The following is a 27,843-nucleotide window of genomic DNA, read 5'->3' as shown; positions in this document are numbered from 1 at the left end:
GAGTGTTCCACCCACTTGTAGGGCTGCCTATATAGTTTCTTGCAATCTGACCAGTTAATTACAGTGTAAACTTCCCCTTGAGAATGGACCAGGTAATGTGGTTGTCCAGAAACAGTCACCTTGGTTCCCCCATCAGGTGGTCTGCTTCTTTAGAGATGGATGTCTCCAGGGCAAACTGAATGCAGAGCTTGAGAATTTCTGATGAAAGAATAGGCAGCAAGTAGATACCAAGTGAGTTTACCGGATTAAAATTGAATGCTTCTCATCCAAAATGAAGACTCAGTGAGATGTAAGCCTGCTTCTTGCTGTTTAGAATTGGTTTCACCAGGGTCCAGGATGGGCCACCAGCTCTCCATAAGTGGCATTTTTAATAGGACAGTACCATAGCCCTGAGAAGAGACTCTCTGCTGTCTTATGCAATCTTTCATGCCACAGTGGCCAAGAGCAAAACACTACTTACATGTATATGTTAGAATGCACAGAGGGGAAACACATAGCTTCTCTCCCTTGTTTATCCTAGCAGCTAATTGAGATAGAGATGCCAAGCAAGGGACGGCACATATGTGGCCCATGTTTTTCCATCATCACTCCCTGTTCTTATGGGAGATGCTCCACATCATGGGCTCTAGAGACCAGAATTACTGAACCTGCAGACAAATACTGACAGTGTTAAAGAATGTTTGGAAGATCGAAGAATTTTACTTCAGTTAGACTCTTTCATGGGTTTATGATTTTACTAGGCTTATGTTTCACTGGCATATCTGCTCCTATGCTTTGAAGCGTAGCATCAGGTATACATTTTTGACTGGATTAGTCCTTAATGATTGTCATCATACAATTCAGCTCTGAGTCACATGTGTCTTTTGATGTTCTTAAAATTCTTATATATAATGCTGTTTTATTTCCCTATTTAGCAAATTATGGATGGTGATTACCTTTTTTTTTTGAGAGAGAGAGAGAGAGAGAGAGAATGCATGCAGGGGAAGGGGCAGTGAGAGGGAGAGACAGGAAGAGATAGAGAATCTTAAGCAGGCTCCATGCTCAGTGTGGAGCCCAACGCAGGGCTTGATCCCATGACCCTGGGATCATGACCTGAGCCGAAACCTAGGGCCAAATGTCGAACCAGTTGAGCCACCCAGGAGCTCCAACATCTTTCTTTAAATATTCCCCTTAATACCTTGAAAAATAATAAACTGATGCTAGGTTCTAAGTCCTTTTTAATTGATTGACTTAAAATCAATGAGATCGATATTAGACAGTGATTGTTAACCTTGTTCACTTATGAAACTTTAAACAAATTCATAACTATGCTCAAAATCAGAACAATTAAATCAGATTCTCTAGAGGTTAAGAGTAGAACTGTCCATTGGTTTAAAGCTTCCTAAGTGATTCTGATGCATAGCCGAGGTCAAGAATTTTTGCCGTAGATGTAGGCAGTTTGTGAGTTGGAGGCACAGGGAGGGTTTTGAAAGCCCAGCTGCTTTGTCAGTGAATAGGAAACATGCATTTGTTTTTGTTTCTACTTCTTCTTCTTTTTTTAAATTTTTAATGTTTATTTTTGAGAGTGAGAGAGAGAGAGAGAGAGAGAGAGAGAGAGAACAAGTGGGGGAGGGGCAGAGACAGAGGGAGACACAGAATGTGAAGCAGGCTCCAGGCTCCGGGCTGTCAGCACAGAGCCCAACACTGGGTTTCATCTCAGGAACTACGAGATCTTGACCTGAGCCGAAGTCGGATGCTCAACCGACCGAGCCACCTGGGTGTCCCTGTTTCTCCTTCTTAAGGGATAAAGAGGCTGGGGAGAAAGAGGTGATGGATGCCTCTGCTCTGCCCTGGACTTATTAAAGGTGCCAGAGAGCTAGTTATGGGTTGCCTCAGCAGGATTATCATTAAATGGCTATAATCCAAGGAATTCTTACTCGTGCTTCAGTGACCTGAAGGCATCACTGTGAGTGAACTTCTCCTACCTCACAATGCCAATTGCTGTGGATAAGAGAAGCTTAAATACAAGAGATTCCCTTGGCTTTATAAATGCATCGTATGAGTCATATGTACATGACTGCTTTCCTCTCTTTTCTCTTTTTCTTTCTCAGCTTCTAGCAGGCTGCAGTATGCCCTTTCACTCCCTCTTGCAAAGGTCTCTAACTGACCAGGGGCACCTGGGTGGCTCAGTTGGTTGGGCGTCCGACTTCAGCTCAGTTTATGATCTCACAGTTTGTGGGTTTGAGCCCCACTTCAGGCTCTGTGCTGACAGCTCAGAGCCTGGAGCCTGCTTCAGATTCTGTGTCTCCCTATTCTCTCTGCCCCTCCCCCACATGTGCTCTGTCTCTCTCTGTCTCTCAAAAATAAATAAATGTAAAAAAAATTTTAAAAAAAGGTCTCTAACTGACCTGATGTTAAAAAGTATTGAGGTGTTTTCTCAGGCCACACAATTCACCCTCCCCAAAGGCTTTCTACTTCTGTCATCTGTGACATTGAGTGCTCCTGGGTCCCCCTGCCCTGTGTTTCCACTTCAGGCAATTCCTCCACCTGGTTCTTTCTTAGCCCTCAAGCCTTAAATCTTCAGTCTTTGCTCTACTTCTTCTCAAAGGTTCGTGTAGTCTCTACTAGACTGATGTAGTTTTAATGTCTCATTAAATGAGACATTTTAATGTCTCATTCTCTCAACTAAGGGTCTAAAACATTGGCTTTCCCTTCAAACCTTCCTTTCTTTCCTTTTTTAATTAGTGGTACCAATATTTTGTTTCATTGATACAAAAATAAGGCAAACTAAAATGACAACAAAAATAAATAAGCACCACAAGTAACACTGGAGGCATATTTGCTTCGATTCTTCTATAACGATATACTCTACATTGTTCTTTCTGTATTCCCACTGCTTCTTTCCTGGCTCATGGCCCCCAGGATTCTTGTTCTTTCTCAAGTGTTTCTGTACCCTCTGTGTTATCCTTTTATATGCTCTAAACATTAGTCAATGAATCTCACTAAAACACTTTTCTACATAATCCACTTAGCTGGGGAGGGGGTCACAAGGCTGTTTCTAAGATAATGGTAATTTTCTTTAGTTGGATGGAGAGTACAATGACTGTTTATTATTGTTCTTTAACCTACTCATATGTTACATATGCTTACATATGGATAAAAGTACATGATACTTTTAGCTAAAATAAATTCCAGTCATTTTTAAAAAAAGTTTTAAATGATGTCTTACTGCATACTAGAGCTTCAACTTAAAATACCAAGGTTGGCCGCCAGCTAATCCCAAATAAAGTATCCACTGTCTTGCCCGTTTGTTGACTATAGTAACCTCATCCAGCCATGCTGATTCCTTCAGTATCCCAAACTTCCCACATTGATTTCCTCTTCTGAGCCTTATTGTGTTTCTGCCTGAGAAATTCTGTTTCTTCCTGAATCCAAGATTTATACTCTCCTTCATCTTTTACAGCATGTCATTCTAGGCAATCTCCCTTCTCCTTGCCTGGTACTCTTCCTGACCTTGACAATCTCCAAGTCCATGTCTGGTTACATACTGCATTATAGTCTACTTGACCTATTTTGTTTGCTTGTGAGTATATTTACCATCTTTCCTCAGCTGGAATATAAAATCCTAGAGGACTGACCATGAATCTTTTGCTACTTTCTTTTAAATATTTTGGAGAAGGCTATATTTGTTTGGTTTGATCATGTTGAGTGTAGAAATAATCCAGAGAGTGTTACTGTAAATGTGGAGTGAGCCAAGAAATGTTGAAGGCCAGATCCAATCTCTGAGTGCCAAGAACAATGGCCTTTGAAAAGACTTCAAAGCTGTACCAAATGTAATAATCTCACAGGCAAAATCACCTTTTGGAACATTTTGCTCAGAATCACTTATGCTAATATTATGTTTATAGCACACTTTAGGAAGATGGGCTAAAATTTCCACATGGTACATGTTTAATCTATTTTCTGCTTATTATCACATCAGTTTTCTTCCATCTTAAAGGTTTATTTTTCCATTTTTTTAAAAAAAATATCTCCCACTTTTAGGGTTTATTTTCATCAGCTTTTTAGATAAATATGGCACATGGCTTGGTTTCTGAGTTTTGTGCTTTTTTTTCCTTATCATTTTCATTTAGGAAAATTACTAAAAGGAATCCAGGAAAATGATTGCACTCTCCTGCCATATGGCCTTCCATTAACATGCAGCACTTTCTAATGGCCGAAGCTTTTAACTTACCTAGAGCTGGAAGTTAATGTACAAAGCATTCTCTGTTTTTAATGTTTATTTTAATGCTTACTTATTATCATTTCAAATAATATTTTATGATTTAAGGTAAGGATTATCATGTTAAATGTATGCTAATTGTGTTGTGATTTAAATATTCACAATTTATTAATTTAAATCTGCACATTTATGTTAAAATCCATTATTTTCATCAGAGATGCAATTAGAATCAATTAAGTACTGAAATACATTTTAATAGTAAGATTTATTCACTATTATATGATTTGGATTGTAATAATTTATTGGAATGTCCTCTTTACTCTCTGGTACATGCACTCACATACACATACTTTTTGATAGAAAAAAATTGGAATTTGTTTATGATACACCAACTCCCCAACTTTCTCCACCCACTCAAAAAAAGAACATTGTATAGCCAATTTTGGTGAAATTTCCATCAAACACTTAAGCAGAAACTATTTCAGAACACATAAAAGTTGAAAATCTTGTTTTATTATTTAGCCAAATCCAGCAAAACTTTAATACTGAAACCTGGAAAAGACAGTATAAGTAAGAAAAGGAAATTGCAATGGATTGAGTGTTTATGGCTCTGAACTTCATGTTGAAATCCTACCCCCAAACTGACGGTATTAGAGGGGAGTAGGTCATGAAGGTAGATCCTCGTGGGATAGTGCCCTTATTAAAAGATAGCCCAGAGAATTCTGTTGCCTCTTCTAACATGTACTTTTAGTGACAGGGAAAGACACCCATCTGTGAACCAGGATGCAGACTCTCACAGAAACTGAATCTTCCATTCCCTTGGTCTTGGACTTCCCAGTCTCTAGAACTGTTGTTTATAAGCTATAGAGTCTGTAGTATTTTGTTAGAGTGACCCATATAGACTAAGACAGAAAGGAAACTGTGGACTATGTCCACTAATGGGATGGTTAATGTTGGAGAACACTTACCATTCACTAGGCACTATGATAAGCCTTTTTCAGAGGTATAGAAAAGTTAAATAATTTACCAGGAATCACCTAGTTACTTAGTAGTAAAATTGTACTTAAAACCCAGGAATATCTGAAATCTGAACCCACATGCAATTAATGAAATATTTTTGCTGTCTGGATACAAAAGTCCTAAATAAAGTGTTGAGAAAAATAGAATTCATAAGAATACAGGAGAATAATACAAAATAATAATTCCTTGGTTATTCTAGGAATAAAAAGTTGATTTGACATTATTAATAAGTCAATTTTTATAACCTGGCATGAATTTTATATTATCTTAAAGCAATAGGAATACTTGACTTAAATCAACAATATAATTTTTAACAAGAATGTGCAAGTCACTGTCTCATTAAGGTTAACAAGAAAAGAGCTATCTTTATTAGTATTCAGCATTGTTCAGGAAGTTCTTAGCAAATGGAATAACACTGCAAATAGAAATGAAGTAGAAATATTGGCAAGAACAGTCAAAGTGATAGTAATTTGCAGTGGATATGATGATTTGGAAAATCCGTATGTATGTCTGCATTCAGGATGATCTAAATTATTCTCCAGAACTTCCCTCTTGAAAGTGTCTATGATTATTAGCCTGATTTGTCCGCATTCAAAGCCTGAATTATGGTTATAGTTACCACTCTCATTTTACGGATGCGGTCACCAAGACCCACAGAATCAGGAATCATGGCCAAGGTCAGATACCTCGTAAGTGGTGAAGCTGGATTTCAGACCAGACAGTCTTGCTCCAGAGCTGGCATTCCTAGCCCCTTACACTGTATTGAACAACACAGTCCTTTCTGCCTCTGTGCTATCTACATGCCCAGCACAAAGTGAACTCTGCCATCATGTGGAATAATAATCACAGGAGACTAGTCCTCTAGACTAGGAAAGGAGCAACTATCCAAATTTTAAGGATTGCATGTATAATTTGAAAACTGCTTTGCTCCCTTCCCCCTCAATGCCGGTATGTCTTACTAGGAAAACATTACTACCTGAGCTAACTATAATAGGAAACATCAAATTTAGAGAAAAATTTACATCTGTCTTCTTTTAAACATTTTTTCCTATGCTATATGTCCTCTATTATTCTGAAATCACTAGATAGCTTGTTTAGAATTTATATGCCGATAAAATTAACCCTTTGTTGCTTTAAATAATAATGACACTGGGATTTGCAATTTAAAACGAGAGAGAAAATGGAATTGGAATAAATGCTAAAATCAGATACGACTATAATAGCACCATATGAGAATAAAATGTATATTGAATGAGGAAATGAACTAAGTTGCAATAATGATTCATTTACCATACACATGCAGAGAATTTTGATAATCGGAACATGAAAGTTGTACAAAACTAACTATAGCTTGTCCAAACCCAGTTAATCTTAGATTAAAAATCATAATCTGCAATTACTTATGGTGTTTTCTAAAAATTGTTTGGTAATGATGACTTAATCTCCCAAAATATTTTCTGAAGTGAGGACCAAAGTTTGTGATTTCATTCACAAAGATGGAATGTGATATGAGTGGCCAAAAAGACTATAGATAATAAAAAAAATAAAAATATATAGATAGACCTATATATGAGTTATATCCCCAAATCATTAATGTATAAATTAAATATTTAGAACAAGAATGATTTTGTGACTGAACAAATATCATAAATGGAGATAATGGTCCCAAACTAGCATACTAAAGCCCACCGAACCTGCCATATGTTCCCACACTGAACTAGGTTTCCTATGTGTATTTACCATCTATGGAACTTCTTTGATCATCAACTGTCTTTCAAACCTTTGGCTCCTTTTTTTTTTTTTTTTTTTGGTTCTTTTCTTAATATTGTTGGGAGTTTTTAATATATTCTGGATACAAGCCCTTTATCAAAGAAATGTACCTGGCAAATATTTCCTCTGACTGTTGCTTTTCTCTTCATTTTTTTCATAGAGCTTTTGAATATCGGAAGTTTTTCATTTTGATGAAGTCTATCAGTTTTTAAAAATTAATTAGTTTTTTGTTGTTGTATCTAAGAAATCTTTGCTTAGACCAAGGTCACAAACATTTTTTCTAAGCTCGTCCTCTAGAAGTTTTATGGCTTAGGTTTTGTATTTAAATCTATGATCTATTTTGAGTTTATTTTTGCTAGTGGTATAAAAATGTAAGATTGTTATAAATCTGCATTTGCATATATATTTGAGAAAATGTCTACTATATTTTACCATACTTTATGTACTACCACAGTGTAGTACCAAATATAGCACTGCTAGTTTTAAATGTTTTCTCATTGAAATGATTGTGAAAGTATTAGTTGAGTTTATAATTATACCCATTTCAAAAGATGCGGGAAATGAAGTACAGCGAGGCCACCTTATCTGCTCTCAAAGTCATTCGCTGTCCAGTGTTGTAAAAAAGAAATTGTTTTGGGGCGCCTGGGTGGCTCAGTCGGTTAAGCGGCTGACTCTGGCTCAGGTCATGATCTCGCGGTCCGTGAGTTCGAGCCCCGCGTCGGGCTCTGTGCTGACAGCTCAGAGCCTGGAGCCTGTTTCAGATTCTGTGTCTCCCTCTCTCTGACCCTCCCCCGTTCATGCTCTGTCTCTCTCTGTCTCAAAAATAAATAAACGTTAAAAAAAATTAAAAAAAAAAAAAGAAATTGTTTTTAACAGTGAAGTCCCCATGTTATGGATATTCTGTACAGATCACAAATAAACATTTCTTTCCACCTCTTCCTCCTACTAGAACCCAGGCTCTGGACCCTAGAGCCCTACCACCCTCAATCTCAATATGACCCTATACCCTAATGCCCTGGTAAATGGATAAACTGATGGCCTATTGAAAGGATTCAGCTGGGGAATTGGTAAACAAAGGGTAACTTATCAACCAAATGGAATACAACTCAGCAATAAAAAGGACTGAGCTATGGATGCACACACAACATGGATGAAGTTCAAATACATCATATTGGCTGAAGCTATACTCAAAAGGCTACATTTATATGACATCTTGGAAAAGGAGCAGAGAATAAATCAGTGGTTGCCAGGGGCTGGGGCTGATGAGGGGATTGTCTGCATGGGGGAAAGGGGGAATTTGGGAGGAGTTGACAAAATTGGTGCATATCTCCATTATGGTGTTAGTTACACAATTATATGCTTGTCAAAATGGTACACAAAAAAGGGCAGATTTTACTTACTGTAAGTTGTACCTCAATACAGGCAACTAAAAAGCATAAACTCAGATTTTCAATGAATAAAAGCCCTTATTTTAATGAGCCAGAGTAGACCAATGAATCGGTCAGCCTGATTTCTTCTAAAAGAACCCAGGGAGTTCCTCAGCTGCACATCCCCTTCTCTTGGTGCCCCGAGCAGCAGCCGGGAAAGATTCCTGCCTGCGGCAAGCCCTGGATTCCATTCAGCTCTCGCTCTTACTCTTGCTTCTCCTGCAGTGGGAATACCCAGCAGATTTCACAGCGTTTAAGGGTGTTTTTGTTTATGATCAAAAGTAAGCATCTGTTTTTATGAAAGGTACAATGAGACTTAAACTTGAAGCAAAGCCTATAGGACCTCAGCCTGGTGTCTCTGTGTGCAAATGTATTTGACATCAGTGATGCCATTTGTTGCCAGAAACCCTGCTGCCTATCAGAGCATTTCAGATAGCACCTACCTAGCCTTGTCTAATAGCCTTTTGTAAGTAGTCTAAAGGGCGATTTGTACGCGGGTGTTCCTCATGTAAATGAGGTCATTATCCTTTTAAAGGTATAACGTTTCCTGTACACTCCAGAGCTTTCTAAGAAACAGACTTGACCTTTCTTTCCTTCATTCAGGGTGCCTGCAGAGCCTGCACTCATTAGCTAGAATTTGACTCCATGACATTTTTACTTAATTTTCTTTTTCCTCCATGTTGGACACATGGGGCAACCATTTATGTTCTTTCTTGACCTGAGATGCTCTCTAATCTCTTTCCAGCTGTGGCATTTGTCATTCAGTCACATCAGGCTGTGGTGACCCTTCTTTCCCCATGGCAATTCCCAACTGTTAATTGATTCATTTTAGAGAAGGAACTAGATAGAAACAGTCCTATGGGCTTAGCTCCATTTAATTAGTGTTAACCAGCGCAGGGGATGATAGAAAAGCAATTTCCTCTGGAGTGGAAACATATTCTTTATAAGGTAGTAGAGGGAACAAACAGTAATAGTTTTTAAAGCCCTTAGATTTTTTAAGTGCTATGCATTGGTATTAGATTTAAAAGCAGTATTGCCTTCTATTAATATTGAAGATGACAGTAATAAGAATTATAAATAATATTAATGCTACCGCTAATAGTAGTATTCAGTTATTTCATCAAACAAAGCCCATACTGTTAATCTAAACTATGCTAAGACATTTTGGGGATAATCACCACTGGGACTGTGCTAGTTACTTTGTGTCTTCCTTACAGCCCAGGCGGGTGAGCTTTACTAAGCCAGTTTCATAGACAGGGACAGTCAGGTTCAGAGAGGTGAACTGTGACTTACTCAAGGTCACTCATTTGCTATGACCAAGATTAGTAGTAGCCAGGTCTTCACTCATTTGCTATGACCAAGATTAGTACCCAGGTCTGTAGTAGCCAGGTCTGTTCTGACACTGTATCCATGATTTTCATCACTACCTACACCATACTGCCTTTAGATTAATAAGGAACTAGCAAGGACATCTCTGGAAAGCATTGCTAGACGCTTTTTAAAATGTGATCCAAATTATGGTTTTGATGGGCTTTGACTCTGAACTTCAAATACTTTATTTGCAGATTGTTGGGACTTAATAAAATGTAGAACCTCAGAACTGCAGACAAGCCTGTAAGTTTTGAAGGCATTGTGTTATGTATTCAACCATGGTTGAGTCATATTAAATGATTATTTACTATGTGCATATAAACAGAGAAGGTATGATCTCTATCCCCAGCAATGTTATGTCAGAAGTGAACAGATAAAAGAGTAAGGAGTTGCAGTATAGACTGATACATTTTATAATACAAGTGTGCCCATGAGCCTATGAGAACAGGGAAGAGGACAGTTTACATCAGGTGGGGGGGGGCAATCATAGGATCAGAGGCTTCCCAGAGCTGAATTTGGGGATAAGCAGAGTTAGATACCTAGGGGTAGCCACATGCTAAACAAATCAAAGGTTTGTGTGAAAGACAGGGAGCATACTTCAGTAGTGGCTCCGGCAAAAAGTATGTTGAGAGGAAGGGGGCACCTGGCTGTCTCAATCAGTAGAACACGTGACTCTTGATCTTAGGGTTGTGAGTTCAAGCCCCACATTGATTGTGTAACCTACTTAATGTTGAGGATAGTGTTCCCAGTGGACTTCTCAGTATAGAAATAGATGGAATAAAATAACGCAGCCCTATAACCAGCCTTTAATTACATGGGCTGCTGTTTTGTATCTGTTTCTTCCTGGTAGCGCCTTCCGGGAAGGAGGGGAGGCATTGCTACTTCTAAAGCAGATGTTCTGCAACAGCCACTGAGTTCATTTGCCTGGGAGGGAAACAAAGGGTGGGTCACTCAGACATTAACTATAACTCTCCTGGTTCATAAACTGCTTCCTGAGCAGGGTTTTAGCCCTGCTATCAAACACACTCCTGTGGTCCTGCTGCTTGCTTCTGGTTAAACAGAGAGAGGAAAAAAAAAGAAGAAGAAGAAGAAGCAGCAGCAGCAGAAGCAGGAGGAGGGGGAGGGGGAGGAGGAGGAGGGGAAGAAGGAGAAGGATTTCTTTCTTTCTGAGCAAGAATGAATACATGGCAGACTTTACTAATTTTTGTAGTAGAACATAGGCCTTGTCACCTGTACGCCTGGTGTCGAACAATGCATAGGGTCTCTCCTCAAATGTTAGTAATTATATTCTAAATACCTGAAAGTATTGACATAATTAGCTTTCTGTGACCTAGCATTATATAGTCATTATAAATATACCTATTGTAACTATGCTCGAAAAAACTCTTCTTATGATCCTTTGGCAAGTCATCCAGTAGTGCCTGCTACATAATCATGCTAATGAAATTTTCCATTCACTTTCTTCCATCACTGTTAAGATTTATGAGCTCCTCTTACTTTTAAAGTCATTTTTCTTTTACGGATTTGATGAGCATTCATTTCTGTTTTCTTGGATTGGTGTTTTAAGTTTTTACTCACCAGGTATAATTTATGTAATATGATATTATACATACGTGTGTGTGTGTATACACACACACACACACACACACACACACACACATATAACATAGGAAATTTGCTGTGTTTTCTTAATTCCTAAAGCTCCTAAATTGTATTTTCCCCCCAGTTAGTTAATTACTAATCATTTGTTAAATAATGTTTTCCTGCTGCATTGATTTATGATATTTCCTCTCTCATATTTTAAATTCATACATAGAATGGATTACTGTACTATTGGTATCTGTCTTTTTAAATTTCTCTTTTGTCTTATGCACAGCCAGCACATTTTTAAATATCATAGTTTTACAGAATATTTTGAAAGCAACTAGGGCTAAATTTCTTCATTACTCTCCTTTTCAGCTTTCCCATTCCTATCAGAGTATGTTCTATTTTTCTTAGAGAGGGCCTTTAGAATAATTTCATTAAGCCCAATAAGATTCTGTTAGAATATTGCTAAATATCGCGGTAGGTGTTTTCTTAAGATTGAAAGTGGGGGACACCTGGGTGGCTCAGTCGGTTAAGCCTCCAACTCTTGATTTCGGCTCAGGTCATGATCTCGTGGTTCATGAGTTCTAGCCCCGCATCAGGCTCCACACAGCACAGAACCTGCTTGAGATTCTCTCTCTTTCCCTCTCTCTCTGTCCCTTATCTGCTCATGCTGTCTCTCTCAAAATAAAAAATAAAAAATAAACCTTTAAAGTTTAAAAGTGAATTTTGAGCCCTCCTATATAATTTTGGCCTGTTAAAATGTTTGGGCCTGTTTAAAATAGTTCATTTAAAGCTCTTAGATAGTCTTTGTTCATCTACTCTGTTTTCTTCTCAAATATATTTATTTTTCTAATTTTTTGTTGTTGTTTGAAAATAGTTCCCTTCTCCTAGGACAGATAGGAAAATATTGTAGCTAAAGAGTTTAGTTTTTTCTATCTCATGTATTAGCATTAAACTATTTGTTTTTCATGGTTCAGGACTATCTCTGCTTCATTCTTTCCACGTATAACACAACTGAAAGGTCTTTTGCTGTGTTTCAGACTTTTCCAGAGCTTTGGGTTTTTCTTCTCTTAGTCTTCTTGGGGTGGCTCTCCTTAACTGGAGCCACATTCACCTTCACCGGACTCTGTGCCACTCCTTCTGTAACTGCTGCATTTTCTTTCCCAGTATGAGCTGATCGGAGACTTCCCTGAGCAGTTATGCCAGCTTCTGTGGCCACCCCTCCTTTTTCTTCCTAATTAGGGTAACTTGTTATTGTGCTATCAATTGGCTTGAGAGATCATTCCTTTCAGAGCCATTTTTTAAGGTCCTCTGGCTGTGGACCTATAAAATATTTTCCGAGAACTTTCTGAACTGCCTAATCATCATATCTAAACACATTTTATGGGTTTCTTTCTCTTGGCTGCTATACCCTCTGGGATATTCATAGCCTCCCAAGTTCCCATCATTGCACCTCACTAACATTTTTCTGGTCAGATGTAAGTCAAAAATAGAAATTCCCATCTCTCGTTTCTTCAAAGGGAGAAACTAGTACAGACATGACTTGGAGTGGGGCACCTGGGTGGCTCCAATTCTTGATTTCGGGTCAGGTCATGACCTCACAGTTTGGTTCGTGGGTTTGAGCCCCAGGTTGGGCTCTGTGCTGACAGTGCAGAGTCTGCTTGGGATTCCCTCTCTCCCTCTCTCTGCCCCTCCACCACTCATGCTCTCCCTCTCCCTCTCAAAATAAATAAATAAACATTAAAAAAAAAAAGCCCATGGCTTGGAGGGACTGGGACAAATGAAGAAGCAGAAAGAAATCACCAGCCTCAGGGGACAGATATGAGTGTATGGGTAAGCAGAGGTAGTACAGATATATGCAAGCTTAATTTTGCAAGCACTGTCAAATACTTGGGCCACAATAGCATGGAAATGATGTATTGTCATCCTTCAGGTACATGCACATGGAAAGTTGGAGTCACTTTGCTAACTGTCCTAACAGTGCAGCAAAGATGAAATATCAAGAACTCACAGTAATTATAATTATAAAGAAATATGTAGATAATCCTAAAATTGGCTATAATTAAGTAAAATCAGACTGCATAAAAATGTTCCCTCTTAATCCCATTCCCTTTTTTTCTAAATGTAGCACACTTCATCCTTCAAGATTCTGTTCAATGTCCATCCGTGATGAAGCTTTCTCTGAGAGACCCAGTTAGTTCTAGTCACCCTTTCTTTGGTGTTTGCATCTCTGCATTTTCTATTATGATTAGTTATGGGTCTCTCATCCACGTTTGATTTTGAACCCTCAACAACACATACTTTTCCTTGTCATTTTTCTATTTCAAACATACGCTACATTACCTGGTAGGTTGTAGATATACTAATAAAACCAGCATCATTCAATTCTGTGCTTGAAGAACGGACTTCTTGGCCACCATGAGCTATTTTACGAAAGACGTGGGCCATGTAGAAGTTACAGAGGAGTGTTTAGGTCTCAGTATTAAAAAAATCTTTTTTTTAATTTGACATTCATAAATGCAATAAACTGATATGTGAGGAAGTCATCATTGCACTAATGGAAGCTCTCAGGAAACAGAGGATGATGTATGTATATTATGTGTGTGTCTGGATGCAAGATAGGATATGCAAGTAGATATGGTTCCTTATCCATACCTCATACCTTAAAACTGATGAGTAGGTATATTTATGTGGGAATGGTATCCAGAAGCTATTTTCAATATTCTGGAGGTTAAGGAAAAAGGAAATTTATCTACAAATGTTAAGAGTTTTAAGAAACTTCATAATGTTTTGCTCTTGGCCAGACTGTATCAATTGAATGTGGCAACACTGGTTATTGCGTGGATACAAAATTCCAGTTGGCTGTTAGTGATGCATTACCTTTGATTTTTGTAACAATTTAGAAACCAGTTATTGTTACTAACTCCCAATTTGTTTGGAGGCAGAAGGATTTCAAAAAATGAAGTTCATGCAGAAAGCTTTTAAAAGGATATTTGATCACAAACTGAATTAATTTCATTCTACGTGTTAATTTCATGGACTCTTTTTCTCCCCAGTATCTTTTACATCTCTGAGATAAGGATGCATGATACTAGGATAATGTGTTATATTTCATTGCAATTTTTAAAAATCTTCTCCAGAGACTCATAAAATAAAGATGCAGTTTATAATCCATAATGTTTTAATGGACAGAGAAATATGATAATTTGATTCAGAGTGGCTTAGAGAATTCATATGGTTCAGGGTGTGAAGACTGAACCAAGATCCTCTGTGACCTAGGACAGCTCCTTAATTTCTCTGAGACTCAGTATTCTCACTTGTAAAGTGGGGATAATAATAATACCTACGTCATAGATTGCTTGTGAAAAATGGAATGAGATAATACTTGCAGCATGTTAACCTTTTCTCTTATTGCATCTGTCCCAAATCATCAATGCTGGAAAGAGTTAATGCTTCTCCCAGATTGCCAAGATTACCAATAATAAAAAAAAAATACTGGAAATCTTGGAGGAGCTCACATTATTTTATTTTATTATGCAAATAGTTTTGACCTCCAGAGATTATTTATTTTGCTTCAGATGCCTCATCTTCTGTGCTGCTAACCAAACAGTTTATTCCATTTTGTGCAACAATTCATAATGAACCTTAAGAGAATTACTGATTATTTTAGAGTTTTTGGCTCAATTACCTGTTTCAAATGCTCAATGACTAAGGAAAGCATGTCATTTTCTCCTCTCCTGCACACTGGAGCATAACAATAGACTTTGAATAGAGCAAATCAAAGAGACACAAATACCAGTATAAGGGGCCCATTGTGCTGAGTTTGTAGCCCTGTCACATGCTTTTAATTTAGGTTGGTTGATTGATTATGACATACTGACAGATAGCACATTGTTCCTCTCTTGGAACCTCTAGACTCTTTAATATTCCTTCCCTTATCTGTCCATTTTGATTCCAAAACTTAAGTGAAATGGAATTACAGCATTCACTTTGTTTTCCTGTACTAAGTGATTATCTCTGAAGTGCAATTTTGTGATTAGGTGAGATGGCATGCATACACTCAGCTAATGCTGATTTCCCCCAGGGTGCAGAACAGGTAAATTCATAATGAATGGATGTTGTGCTTTGATTTCAAATGGATGGAAAACCTCCCCACACTTGGTAGTTTTATTTTAAAAATGTATTTAATTATTCTAAAATTAACAGGAGAATATTAAAATTGAACTTTAGAAAATGGCATTTAAACATAAGTCAAGGGTGCTAACTGCTTATGAATGTTAATACCCTTCAAAAAGTGAAAAAACAAACTTACCTGACATAAATTAGGGGGGTGGGGTGTGAGTGGAGAAGGAGTGTGGTCATTGAAACACTTCAGTTTAATTATTTATATTTTTTCTGATTAATTCAAAAATATCTAAGTGCACCTTAGTATTAGTATTCTCAAATACTAATGTTTCTTATTTTGAAAACTACAGTAATTATTAACTAATTGGTATTATAGTATTGTCATAGATGTTTGGTCCTGAGGGGTGACTTCTGGTGTGTGTGGGAGGGGGGGAGGAGCAAGGAGTTAATGATTGGCACACAGTATTTTTTTTTTTGATATTTAGAAAAAAATTTTTTTGTCCAATAGTAAGAGAACTCAGTTTTAAAGAGAATTTTGCATTCCCAAATTAGACACGTTTTGACCAGACCACAAAAATAGATTAGTACCCAAATCATACTCCTTTACTGATAAGCATTGACCATAATATTGTGAATCTTAAAGTGAGAAACCTAACATGCAATTTCTCAAACTTATTTCAGTTGAAATCCTTTTTATAAAGAATTGTAAGTTCTAGTCAGAACTTCATGTAGGCCGTATTGGTACATGATCGTTTGTGGTTCTTTGATCACCTTCTTCCCACACTTAATCTCTTAGCATAGTATCCAGTATATACCAAGAGCACAGTAAATCTTAATAATTGTTGTTATTTTAATTATCTTTCCAACTGAATAAAAGTAATGATTTTAATAAGTTGATGACAGGTGATTTTCAACAATAAAGCACGTTAATTTGGAATAAAGTGTTTTTATTCAAGCCTCAAAGAAAAACCAACCCATTAAAATTTCTCTCTTATTATAATCCAATTGTATGTCATGTGAACCATCAGCAATATTCTTTCTGGTGAAAGTGATTCACTTTCCTGTATGTTGTATTGTCACTTGCCCTGACAGATGCGATACCCTCAAAGTTGTCCTCCTAATTTTGGACAACTACGTAGCAGAGGTGAATGGCCTACGTTTTTAGTATGCACTCTCTCCCACCTTGCATACTTGAGTTAGCAAGGTAAAAGCACTTCTAAGTACACTCAGTGAGTGATTTGTTAGCCGATAGCCTGCTCTCCAAGGCCACAATAGGAAAACTGCAACTATTTATTTCCCACATCATGGGGCTATTGGATATAACTCTTTGGGCAGAGGTAAGGAAGATGAGATGTATCACTGGTGTGGTGAAAAGGACATGATTTGGGAACCAGAACGCCTACAGATTGTAGTTTTAGTTCTATTTAGTATCTTAGGTCACATTTTGTAGTTTCTCTGAACCTTAGAAGTTATTTTATACTTATTGTGGGTTTGTTTGTTTTTACTCTTCTTTCTTGCTAGTTTGGTAGACTCTGTAAAGATGTGTTACTCATCATTAGATCTTTATGCCCAGTTGTACCATTGACAACATTGAAGGTGCTTAACAAATGTGTGTAGAAAAAGTAAGGCAAGAAGACAACCAGAAGGAAGAGAAAGACAGAAGAACAATATATTTAAGGCTAAGTTTCCCCCCAAATTCTCTTTGAATAAAACCTTGTGAAATCAAGCACACATGGTCCTAACATTAATGGAAGTGTAAACTTTTAGGGCTTGGAGAAGTTACCATCAGTCAGACCTTCTCTTTTTATGTATGAGAAACAGGCTCATGATGATTAGGTGAAGTGTCATTTGAGTAATGTCTAAGCTGGATCCAGTTCTTCTCCCTCCCAGGACGCCACTCTGGACTGTACTGGGTAGGCTCATCGTTAGGCTATGTATGCAAATAAGTCTCAAAAGATATACCCCCTACCCATTAGAATATGGGAAAAGTGAATGGTCTTTTACTTTCAATTCTCTGTATCATTCTATTTCTTGATATGAACAACAACAAAAATCATGAACTACTTTTGTAACACAATAAGAAATATTATTTGGAAAAATATAATTAAAAAATAATCAATTTCAATACTCTGCAGGAGTGTTATATAGACTCAATAACGATATGCGAAAACAAAACGTACCCTGCCTCATGAATATGATTTGGTAACGTGTATTTCTTAAAGAGTGGACTGGAATTCACCAGTGTATGTATTAAATCTCTCTGACATATTGGTGAAGAGGTCACTTAGTTATAAATGCTTGGTTATCTTGCCTTAAGAGGTCAAACAACTCTATCTCCCCAAGAAGAGGCTGCTCAGATTTCTTACCTGTCTCCCAGAGGGACACTCCCCCTTCTGATATACCTTTTCATGGTCATAGTCAAGTATACCAACTTCTGATCTAAATTCAATCCATCAAGTTTTCTTTTTTTCTATTAATATTTCTTACTGCCTTTTTGGAGAAGAAAAAGCAAAATATTTTTAAGTAAGAGCAGGTGTTTGTAAATCTTATTGAACTGTCCTTTCATTTATGCTTTCTTCCACGTTTTGCCTATCCTCAAAGTGTCCTGAAACTTTGACTAGCAGGAAGAAGAGCGAGGGGGTTGCCACCAGCTGTAAAGCTGTGGGTGAGAAGAATGGAGTCTCACCACTAAAGCCAAGCAATGTTGCATCTTATCTTTCCTGACTTTGCCCAGAGAGTTCGATCCATATTTACATATTTAATTATCCTGAGGGCTTCTGGGTGGCTCAGTCCCTTAAACATCAGACTCTTGGTTTTGACTCAGGTCATGATCTCACAGTTCCTGAGTTCCAGCCCTGCGTGGGGCTCTGTGCTGACAGCTCAGAGCTGGGAGCCTGGAGCCTGCCTCAGATTCTGTCTCCCTCTCTCTCTTTATGCTCCTCCCCCACTTTCACTCTGTCTCTCTCTGTCTCTGTCTCTCTCAAAACTAAATAAACATTAAAAAAATAATTATCCTGTATGCTAATTATCTATAGATCAGAGTATCTATTTGACTTATTTTCCAATGTTACTATTTTTACAGCTTCTGCCACCTTTGAAGACTTTCAAATTCGTCCCCACGCTCTTTTTGTTCACTCGTATAGAGCTCCGGCTTTCTGTGATCACTGTGGAGAAATGCTGTGGGGTTTGGTGCGTCAAGGCCTTAAATGCGAAGGTAAGGTCTTTCCTTCCCAACCAAGTCGATCCCATGCTGGAACATATAAGTTACCTGCTTATGTTGTGCCCTCTACAATAATGTCTTCTTAACTTTATGTCTTTCAGCAATTTTGGGGATGCATGGATTCTGCTCTGTTCATTTCTTTACATTTCCTGTCTTCAGCTTATTTGCTCTGATCTGGGAAACCTGATTCTCATATCATTTTCCCTGTACTACGTGGATGTGTTTCTTTTGTGTTGGTTATTTTGGCAACAAACTGAAAATAATAATTGCTTCTTAAGTCGGAATTTTTTCAATATTTTTTTAAAAATTCTTTTTAATATTTATTTTTTTTTTTTGAGAGACAGAGAGAGAGAGAGCAAGAATGGGGAAGGGGCAGAGAGAGAGGGAGACACAGAATCCAAAGCAGACTCTAGGCTCTGAGCTGTCAGCACAGAGCCCAATGCGGGGATCGAACTCAGAAACCATGATATCATGACCTGAGCCAAAGTCGGATGTGTAACCGACTGAGACGCCCAGGCACCCCGTGTTGGAATTTTGATTCGTAGGCATTCGCTAAATGTTTGTTGAAATTAGCAGAAATTTAGGAGATTAATCAAACCATGCAAGGTCAATCAGCTGTAGAGTGGTGGCCTGGAACTTGTGCCCATGTTTCTAACAATAGCATAGTTTGCCATAAAATGAACTTTACCATGAAAAGAACTCTTTAAACTCAAGTGGCTAGAACACCATTATAAATCTTAAAAATACTCCAATCATACAGTTTTCTCTCTGACTTGTAGGAGGTAGAGCTGTTTGAACTTTGGCCAATATAACCAAGCATTTATGATGCAACCTAGAAATAAGCTAACCACAGTTTCTGAATTTCTGTCTGTGAGAAGACAAGTTAGGTGACAGTGACTTAGAAGAAACTGCCTGAAGTGTGGCTTTATGGAAATTTTCTGGCCTCCTGTGTGACACACAGGGAACTATACATAGTGGAAATATCAAACAAAAAATGGTGCTTTCCTAATTATCTGAAATGTGGAAACCAGCATGTAAAGAAATGTAACATGTTTTCTTAACAATTCTACAAGGTAGTTATTATCCGTATTTTGTCGATAGCCAAACTGAGGTGTGCAAGGTCATGTAAACAAAAAAATTATAGAGCCAGGATTCACATCAAGTTCAAAAGTTGTGATGCACTGTGATTAACTTTCCCTTATGTGTCCACTCACATTAACTTGTGGCAGCTAAAAAAGCCTCAGGCGATCTCTTTGTTGTTTGTTGTTTTTTTTTTGTTTTGTTTTTTCTTTTTTTGTTTGGTTGGTTTTGGGGTTTTTTGTTTCTGTTTTTGTTTTTGTTTTTGCTAGATCCCTTAAAGTCCAAGTCCATTATATCCAAGAACATTTAAACAAAAATGATAACCAGAGTAGTTGCTGAGCTCGTCCAAAAGAATCAGAATTCAAAACCCACCTTATTTACAATTTCTGAAAAGAAAACAGAAAAAGCTCAAAAGAAAATTTGAATTTCTAAATAGCCTCAAGAAAAACGAAAACAATACTATTTTTAAAAATGCATAACTTGATACTAGAAGAGCTTTTAATTTATGGTTGAACAAAAATCATTTTTACTTTCTCTTTCCAGGATGCGGACTGAATTACCATAAGAGATGTGCATTTAAAATCCCCAACAATTGCAGTGGCGTGAGGAGGAGAAGGCTCTCGAATGTTTCTCTCACTGGGCTCAGCACCATCCGCACAGCATCTGCTGAGCTCTCCACCAGTGCCCCTGACGAGCCCCTCCTGGTACAGCTTCCTGTTTTTCCATTTATCCGTTTGCATGAGAGATCTGTGGGACAATGTGATGACAGTGTCAATCCAAGACAGCACCCCGGGAGGGAGGACACAGCCAGGGTGTTATTGACTGTGTTTCTTCAGGGTTTGTACTGTAGACTGGTCAGTGCTTCATCAAATATCCAACAACTTTGAGTCTGCTTTCATTTATGAGCTCAGTGCAGTTAGAAAATATGTAAGGTTTCATCGTGGTCATAGGGCCAGACCAGCACAAACTAACATGTGAATGTTGCAAAACACACTTTGTCAAAATTGGGAAACCAAAGATGAAAGATGTTCTTCTCTGAAGATTATTAGAGTGCTTTGTGACATAGCTGCATATTTATTCTGGGAGAAAAGTTTAAATTTGTTCTTATGAAAATAATGAAAGTCTTTAATTTGTTGGCAATACTGGCATACATTCCAGGGTATTGTCAGGGTGACACAGATTGACAAATGCTATGAGAACAATAGCACTCAAATGCTTTAAGTATTTCCATTAGCTCTAAACACTTTTGTGGATAGGACTTAAATATTTTTTAAGAAATTTAAATTCGAATTTTCCAAACATTCACAACCAAGTAAAAATTGTGGTAATTATGTGAATTATTTAAAATAGGAAAATAGGCGAACAATGTGAGGCCTTAAATTTCCCGTATTTACTCCCTCCCCTAAAGACTTTTTAGTAATCTAGCTATTGTAAAAATCAATTGAAAAAAATTAAAAATTATTAAAACAGTAAGGTTAAATTCATCCCTCTTGATGTGGAGAAGGGCAATAAATTTTGAAGACATCTCTCAAAAGTTGTATTAGTCCCTTGTTTGGAAAATATTTTGTTGTGATCCTTATCACTTCAATTTTGTTACAGCATGAACAAGACATATAATTCAAATACATGCTCATTTTGGTAAATAGGAAAATGTCATACTATTTTCCCATGACTGACTTAAAATTGAGAGTTTGTTGTGTTTTCAGTCTTTCATGAAGTGAGTCTGTTGGAGGAAGACAAGTACTTAATCCTGCTGTTAACTAGAAGAATATATTATGTTTGGTAACTATTCAGAATGTATGTGTATCATTTTATATTATTCCATAATGTTGCATTAATTGGAACTAGTGATATTTTCATTGAAAGATGCTTAAATTAGGGCGCCTGGTTTGGCTCAGTCGGTTAAGTGTCTGACTTTGGCTGAGCTCACGTTTTCACACTTTGTGGGTTCAAGCCGCATGTTGGGCTCTCTGCTGTCAGTTCAGAGCCTGCTTCAGATCCTCTGTCCCCCTGTCTCTTTGCCCCTTCCTTACTCACACTTTCTCTCTCGCTCTCAAAAATAAACAGACATTAAAAAAAAAGGTGCTTAAATCAAAAGCTATTTACTTTTTCAAATAACTCTCATGTCAGCTTCCCAATTCTAAAATTCCTTGATTTAGTTTGAATTTTTGTAAGTAGTGACTTTTCAAGTGCTAGCAGTTACTCTTGCTTTTAAGATAGTCACTGAGACTCACACTATTTATAGAACACTTACAAGTAAGTTTAAGAAACAAAATTGTAAATTAATTATATATTGTTTTCAAATTCTTTAAAAATTATTTAACATCCCACAACGAATCTAAAGCTTTAAAGCCTTTCATTATTACAATAAATTAGATGATTAATGCTAAAGATTCTTCTTTTAGATCTTTATCAACTTTTTATAATATGTACATATACACACAAATACATGTATATACATATATACACAGACATACATATATATACTTCAAAACATCACATATATAATTTACATGTTATAAGTATAAATTAAATTACATATTTAAATTATTTACATGCATATATTTATAAATATATACCATTTATACGTAAATATAATTTAGGTTACCTATCTATAGACTATAATACAAGTTTTTAAATCAAATTATTTAATTGCTTTATTTAGCCAAATTAAATTATTTCATCACTTGAATTAGTTGATCACAAGTTATGTTTTACATGAAATGTTGAAACTTACTACTGCTTTATTGCTGAATGGAAATTTTTATAGTAGAATGCTTCAAATGTTTTTTTTAATATATATTTTTAAAAATCAAATTTCAATGATGTCTGTCAAGAATGCTGGTATAATTGTGATCAAATCAGATATTTGTGAGGTGAGAAAATATTGGGGCCATAAAATACTTTGAAAAATGTTGTTATCCTAAACTTTCATAAACTTGTATAAAATGCCCAACGGGTAGCCATTAAATAAGAAATGCCCGTGGAAATAATGTTTGTGATACTATTTGACATACTGGCTCTGAAAGTCATGTTTTACATGTGTCAAAGCTTTTTGTGCCTTCATAGGGTACCTCTTTATCTTTTGTTTTATCCAATACCTGAGAAAGGAAGAAATACTGGCCTGCTTTGAGGAGGGCACATATTTTCCAGTTGCCTTGGGTCATGGTCATGCCTTGGCTACTTACTTTATGTAGGAACAAAGCCACCCCGCTGTACCCAGGCATGTTGGAGTACAGTGAATATGTCCCTCTTTATCCCTGGGCAAGGCAGAAAAGGTCAGTAATTACAGTTTAAAATTTAGAGTGAATGCCTAATCAAAAGAAATATTATGTCAATAGTAGTAAAACCTATTAGTTCTGTATACCATAAGGGATATTTTTCCATTTCCAAAAAAGATGATGACCAAGATAAAGATGACATTGCTTATCAATCTCATTATATTACCCATATTGCAAGTCTGCCATGACAAGTGTATAGATTTTCTCTCAAATGTAAGAAAATGTTTCTCCTATCCATACTTGATGACTTATTTTGACTATAAAATCACCATTTCACATACAGATTAAGACACTGATAATTCTATTAATTTATTCATTTTTGGCACCTAAATTGAATTTCAGATTTCCATAATGCCACTAAGATAGAAAATGAGCATAACAACATAAATCATATGATAGGCTTTATCTATCATCAATTTTGGCAGTAAACAGTATTCATTATACCAACCATAAAGCAGTCCATCTTTTAAGAAGACCCAAAATGAAGTCAATTTATGGTATAACAGCTCAGCAAGGGTGTATACCTCTCTGCACACCATCACCAGCATTAGAAGGAAATGAGAAAAACTCAGTAGGTCCTTGAGTAGGATACATTAATATGTTGTATTATATTATCGTATTATATATATTATGTATATGTATTATATATATTATATATATTATGTATGATATGTATTATATATATTATATATATTATGTATGATATGTATTATATATTATGTATATATATGTATATATGTATCATATATATATTATATTATATATATAGTATATATTATATACTATAAGTATACTTATTAAGACCATATTAATTTTATAGTCTTAAGAAAATTGCAAAAGAGAAGTCAGGATTAAATAATCCTATCATTTCTCTATGCTTTATTTATCTTTTTATTTTTATTTACAAATGTTCTTGTAGTATTTGGGAAAAATCAAAATCAATTGAAACCATATTATACAAGACTTAATCTTAGGCAAAAAGTGAAATAATCTCTTTCAGAACTTCTGCTCCTAGCTATGAAGAAGCTTGTATCTGATCAACTGTTCTACAAGGGACAATTATGCAAGCTGAATAAAATATAACAGAAGAGAACAGAACAAAATATTTGAAGGTGCTCAAAAGCAACCAAAGCAATTAGGATTTAAGGGACCAATGTCTTAGAAGGAAATCGCAGAGAGATCAGTGCACAGGATGGCCCCCACAACAAAGTGGCACCAAATGTCAGTCATGCTGGCATTGAGAACTCCTGAGGTAGAACCGAGCTGGAAAATTTCCAAACATATTATAAAGCGACTGTTAAGACAGTGTAGATTATACAAGGTCTGAGTATCAAAAAATAATGTGGTGTTATGCAACAAGAGAACAATAAACCAATCAAACAGAACAAAGAGAGTTGAGAAACTACGTATATAGACAAAGCCAACTGATTTCTGACAAGAATATCACTGCTATGAAAAAAGGCTGATCTTTTCAACAAATATTTCTAGGACCAATTGGATATCTGTATGGAAAACATGAATCTTGATCCTACCTTATACCACATACAAAATCAATTCATGGTGCATTGGGAGCTTTTAGGAGCTAACAGAGAAGGGTATCTACAAGAACTTGGAGTTGGGAAAGCCTTTTTAAACAGGACTCACATCACTGATGTCAAAGGGAAAAAGTGATAAATTAGACATCTTTAAAATTCAGAAATTGTTTGCAGCAAAAAATACCATTGAACGGAAAGCAAGTCACTGAATGGAAGAAGATATTTTCAACATATGTATATTATAAAAGATGCATATATATAAATATATAAGGAATATATAAAGAACATCTATAAAAATTTAGAAGACAACCCCATTTAAGGTATAGGCAAAAATATTTGTTTTAACATCACTTTATAAAAGAACATAATCAATAAACATAAAAATGTCCTTTGCATCATTAGTTATCAAGGAGTCTAAAGTTAATCTACAGTGAAATATCTCTATACCAGAATGTCTAACATTAAAAATAAAACTGATAGTAACAAGTATCGATGAAGATATTAAGCAACTGGAACTCTCATACACTACTACTGTGAATATAAATTGGTTCAACAACTTTGGAAAAATGGTTGGCATTTATCTGCTAAATCTGAACATATGAGTAACATGTGAATCCACAGTTCTACTCCTTGGTTTATATTCAGCAGAAATGTGTATAGGCATATATAGAAAGATATGTACAAGCATTTTTTTTTATTTCTTGCTTTTTCATTTTTTTAGACCTCATTTTTTTGAGCAGTTTTAGGTTCTCAGCAAAATTGAAAAGAAGGTACAAAGATTTCCCATATACCACCTGCCCCAACCCGTGCATTGTTTAACCCCCGCCTCCCTGCCCCTGTTACCAGCATTACTTGCCAGAGCAGTAGTTTTGTTAATACTGATGAGTCTACACTGACACATCATAATCACCTAAAGTCCCATTTTAGGGTTCAGCCTTGTACATTCTGTGGATTTGGGCAAATGTATAATGATGTATTCATCATTATGGTATCATACGAAGTGTTTTCACTGCCCTAAAAATCCTCTGTGCTCCAGCTGTTTTCCCTCTTCCCTTTCACCCAGTCCTGCTAACCAGTGATCTTTTTACTTTCTCCATAGCTTTGCCTTTTCCAGAATGTCTTCTAGTTGGAATCATACAGTATGTACCCTTTCCAGATTGGGTTCTTTTACTTAGTAATATGCATTTAAGTTTCCTCCATATCTTTTCATGGCCTGACAACTCTTTCCTCTTAGCATGGAATAATATCCATTGTCTAGGTGTCCACAGTTTATTTATCCGCAGGACATCTTGGCTGCCTCCGATTTTGAGCAGTTATGAATAGGCTACTATAAACATCCATGTACAGGTTTTTATGTAGACAAAAGCTTTTTTTAACTCTTCTGAGTATCATAAAGTTTGATTGCTAGATTATAAGGTAAGAGTATGTTAGGTTTTTTAAGAAACCATCAAACTGTCTTCAAAGTGGCTGTACTATTTTGCATTCCCACCAGCCATGGATGAGAGTCCCTATTGCTCCTTGTCCTTATTAGCATTTGGTGTTACTAGTGTTCTGAATTTTGGCCATTCTGATAGGTATATGGTGGTATTTCATTGTTTTCATTTGCATTTTCCTGATGACATATGATGTGGAGCTTCTTTCATATGCTTATTTGCTGTCTGCTTATATCTTCTTTTGTTGTTGCTTAAAGATTTTTGTTTTTAAGTAATATCCATACCCAATGTGGGCCTCCAATTTAAAATCCCAAGATCAGGAGTCTCATGCTCTACTGACTGAGCCACCCAGGCACTGTCTTCTTTAGTGAGGTGTCTTTTAAGGTTTTTGGCCCATTTTTAAAATTAAGTTGTTTTCTTATTGTTGAGTTTTAAGAGTTCTTTGTATATTTTAGATAATAATCCTTTATTAGATCTATCTTTTGCAAATATTTTACAAATATTTCCTCCCAGTCTGCGGCTTGTCTTCTAATTCTCTTAGCAATGTGTTTTGCAGAACAGAAGTATTTTTTTAATTTTAATGAAGTTCAGTTTATCAGATGTTTCTTTCATGAATTGTGCCTTTGATTTTATTTCTAAAAAGCTATCACCATATCCAAAGCCATGTAGGTTTTTATCCTATGTTATCTTCTAGGAATGTCATAGTATTGTGCTTTACATTAAGGTCTGTGGTCCATTTAGAGTTAATTTTTACTAAAGTACGTAAGGTATGCATCTACATTAATTTTTTGCATGTTAATGTTTAGTTCTTCTAGTGCCGTTTGTTGAGGGATCTTTGTATATTGTATTGCCTTTGTTTTTTTTCAGAGATCAGTTGATATTTATGAAGGTCTGTTTTGGGGCACACTAATCTGATACATTGATCTGTTTGTCTCTTCTTTCTTTTTTTTAAAGAAATAAGATTTTATTTTTATTATTTTATTTATTTTTTTAATTTACATCCAAATTAGCATATAGTGCAATAATGATTTCAGGAGTGGAATCCAGTGATTTATCCCCTGTAGTAACACCCAGTGCTCACCCCAACAAGTGTCCTTAATGCCCCTTACCCATTTAGCCCACCCCCCCCAAAAAACCCCTCCAGTAACCCTCTGCTTGTTCTCTGTATTTAATAGTCTCTTATGGTTTGTCCCCCTCCCTGTTTTTATATTATTTTTGCTTTCCTTCCCTTATGTTCTCTGTTTTGTATCTTAAATTCCACATATGAGTGAAGTCATATGATACTTGTCTCTTCTTCACCAGTAACACACTGTTTTGATTATTGTAGCTTTATAGTAAGTCTTGAAGTCAGGTAGCATCAGTCCTCCAATTCTGTTCTTGTCCTTCAATATTATGTTGGCTATTCTGTTTTTTTTTTCCTTTCCTCCTAAATTTTAGAATCAGTTTATTGACATCCATAAAATAAGTTGCTAGGATTTTGATTGGGATTGCATTAAATCTATAGATCAAGTTGAGAAGAACTGACAGCTTGACAATATTAAATTTTCCTGTCCATGAACATGGAATGTTTCTCCATTATTTAGTTCTTATTTTACTTCTTTCATCAAATTTTTATAGTTTTCCTCAAACAGATCTTATACATAACTGGTTAGATTTATACCCAAGTATTTTATTTTGAGGGGGTGCCAATGTGAATGATATTGTTGGAAGCATGTTTGTAACTTTATTCATAATAGCTAAAAGCTAGAAACAAAAAAAAATCATGAGTTATAAAGTTATTAGGTTTCTTCATC

General features: G+C 36.3%; 1 protein-coding gene across 2 annotated transcripts in view; it reads left to right on the top strand.

Moving 5' to 3' along the window:
* Nucleotides 1–27,843, top strand: part of PRKD1 (protein kinase D1) — a 334,083-nt gene that overhangs the window by 236,243 nt on the left and 69,997 nt on the right. For both annotated transcript variants that reach the window (XM_047074633.1, XM_047074632.1), the window contains exons 3-4: nt 18,584–18,715; nt 20,345–20,505. In XM_047074633.1, the coding sequence (XP_046930589.1) occupies nt 18,584–18,715; nt 20,345–20,505 (293 nt within the window). The remainder of the gene's footprint in view (nt 1–18,583; nt 18,716–20,344; nt 20,506–27,843) is intronic.

Source organism: Lynx rufus, unplaced genomic scaffold, assembly GCF_022079265.1.
Source record: "Lynx rufus isolate CCGP_SWC_20201006 ecotype Redwood Valley unplaced genomic scaffold, mLynRuf1.p SCAF_13, whole genome shotgun sequence".
NCBI classification, from domain to species: domain Eukaryota; kingdom Metazoa; phylum Chordata; class Mammalia; order Carnivora; family Felidae; genus Lynx; species Lynx rufus.
Note: the sequence above shows the minus strand (reverse complement) of the source record. Positions and strands in the feature narration are given on the sequence as shown.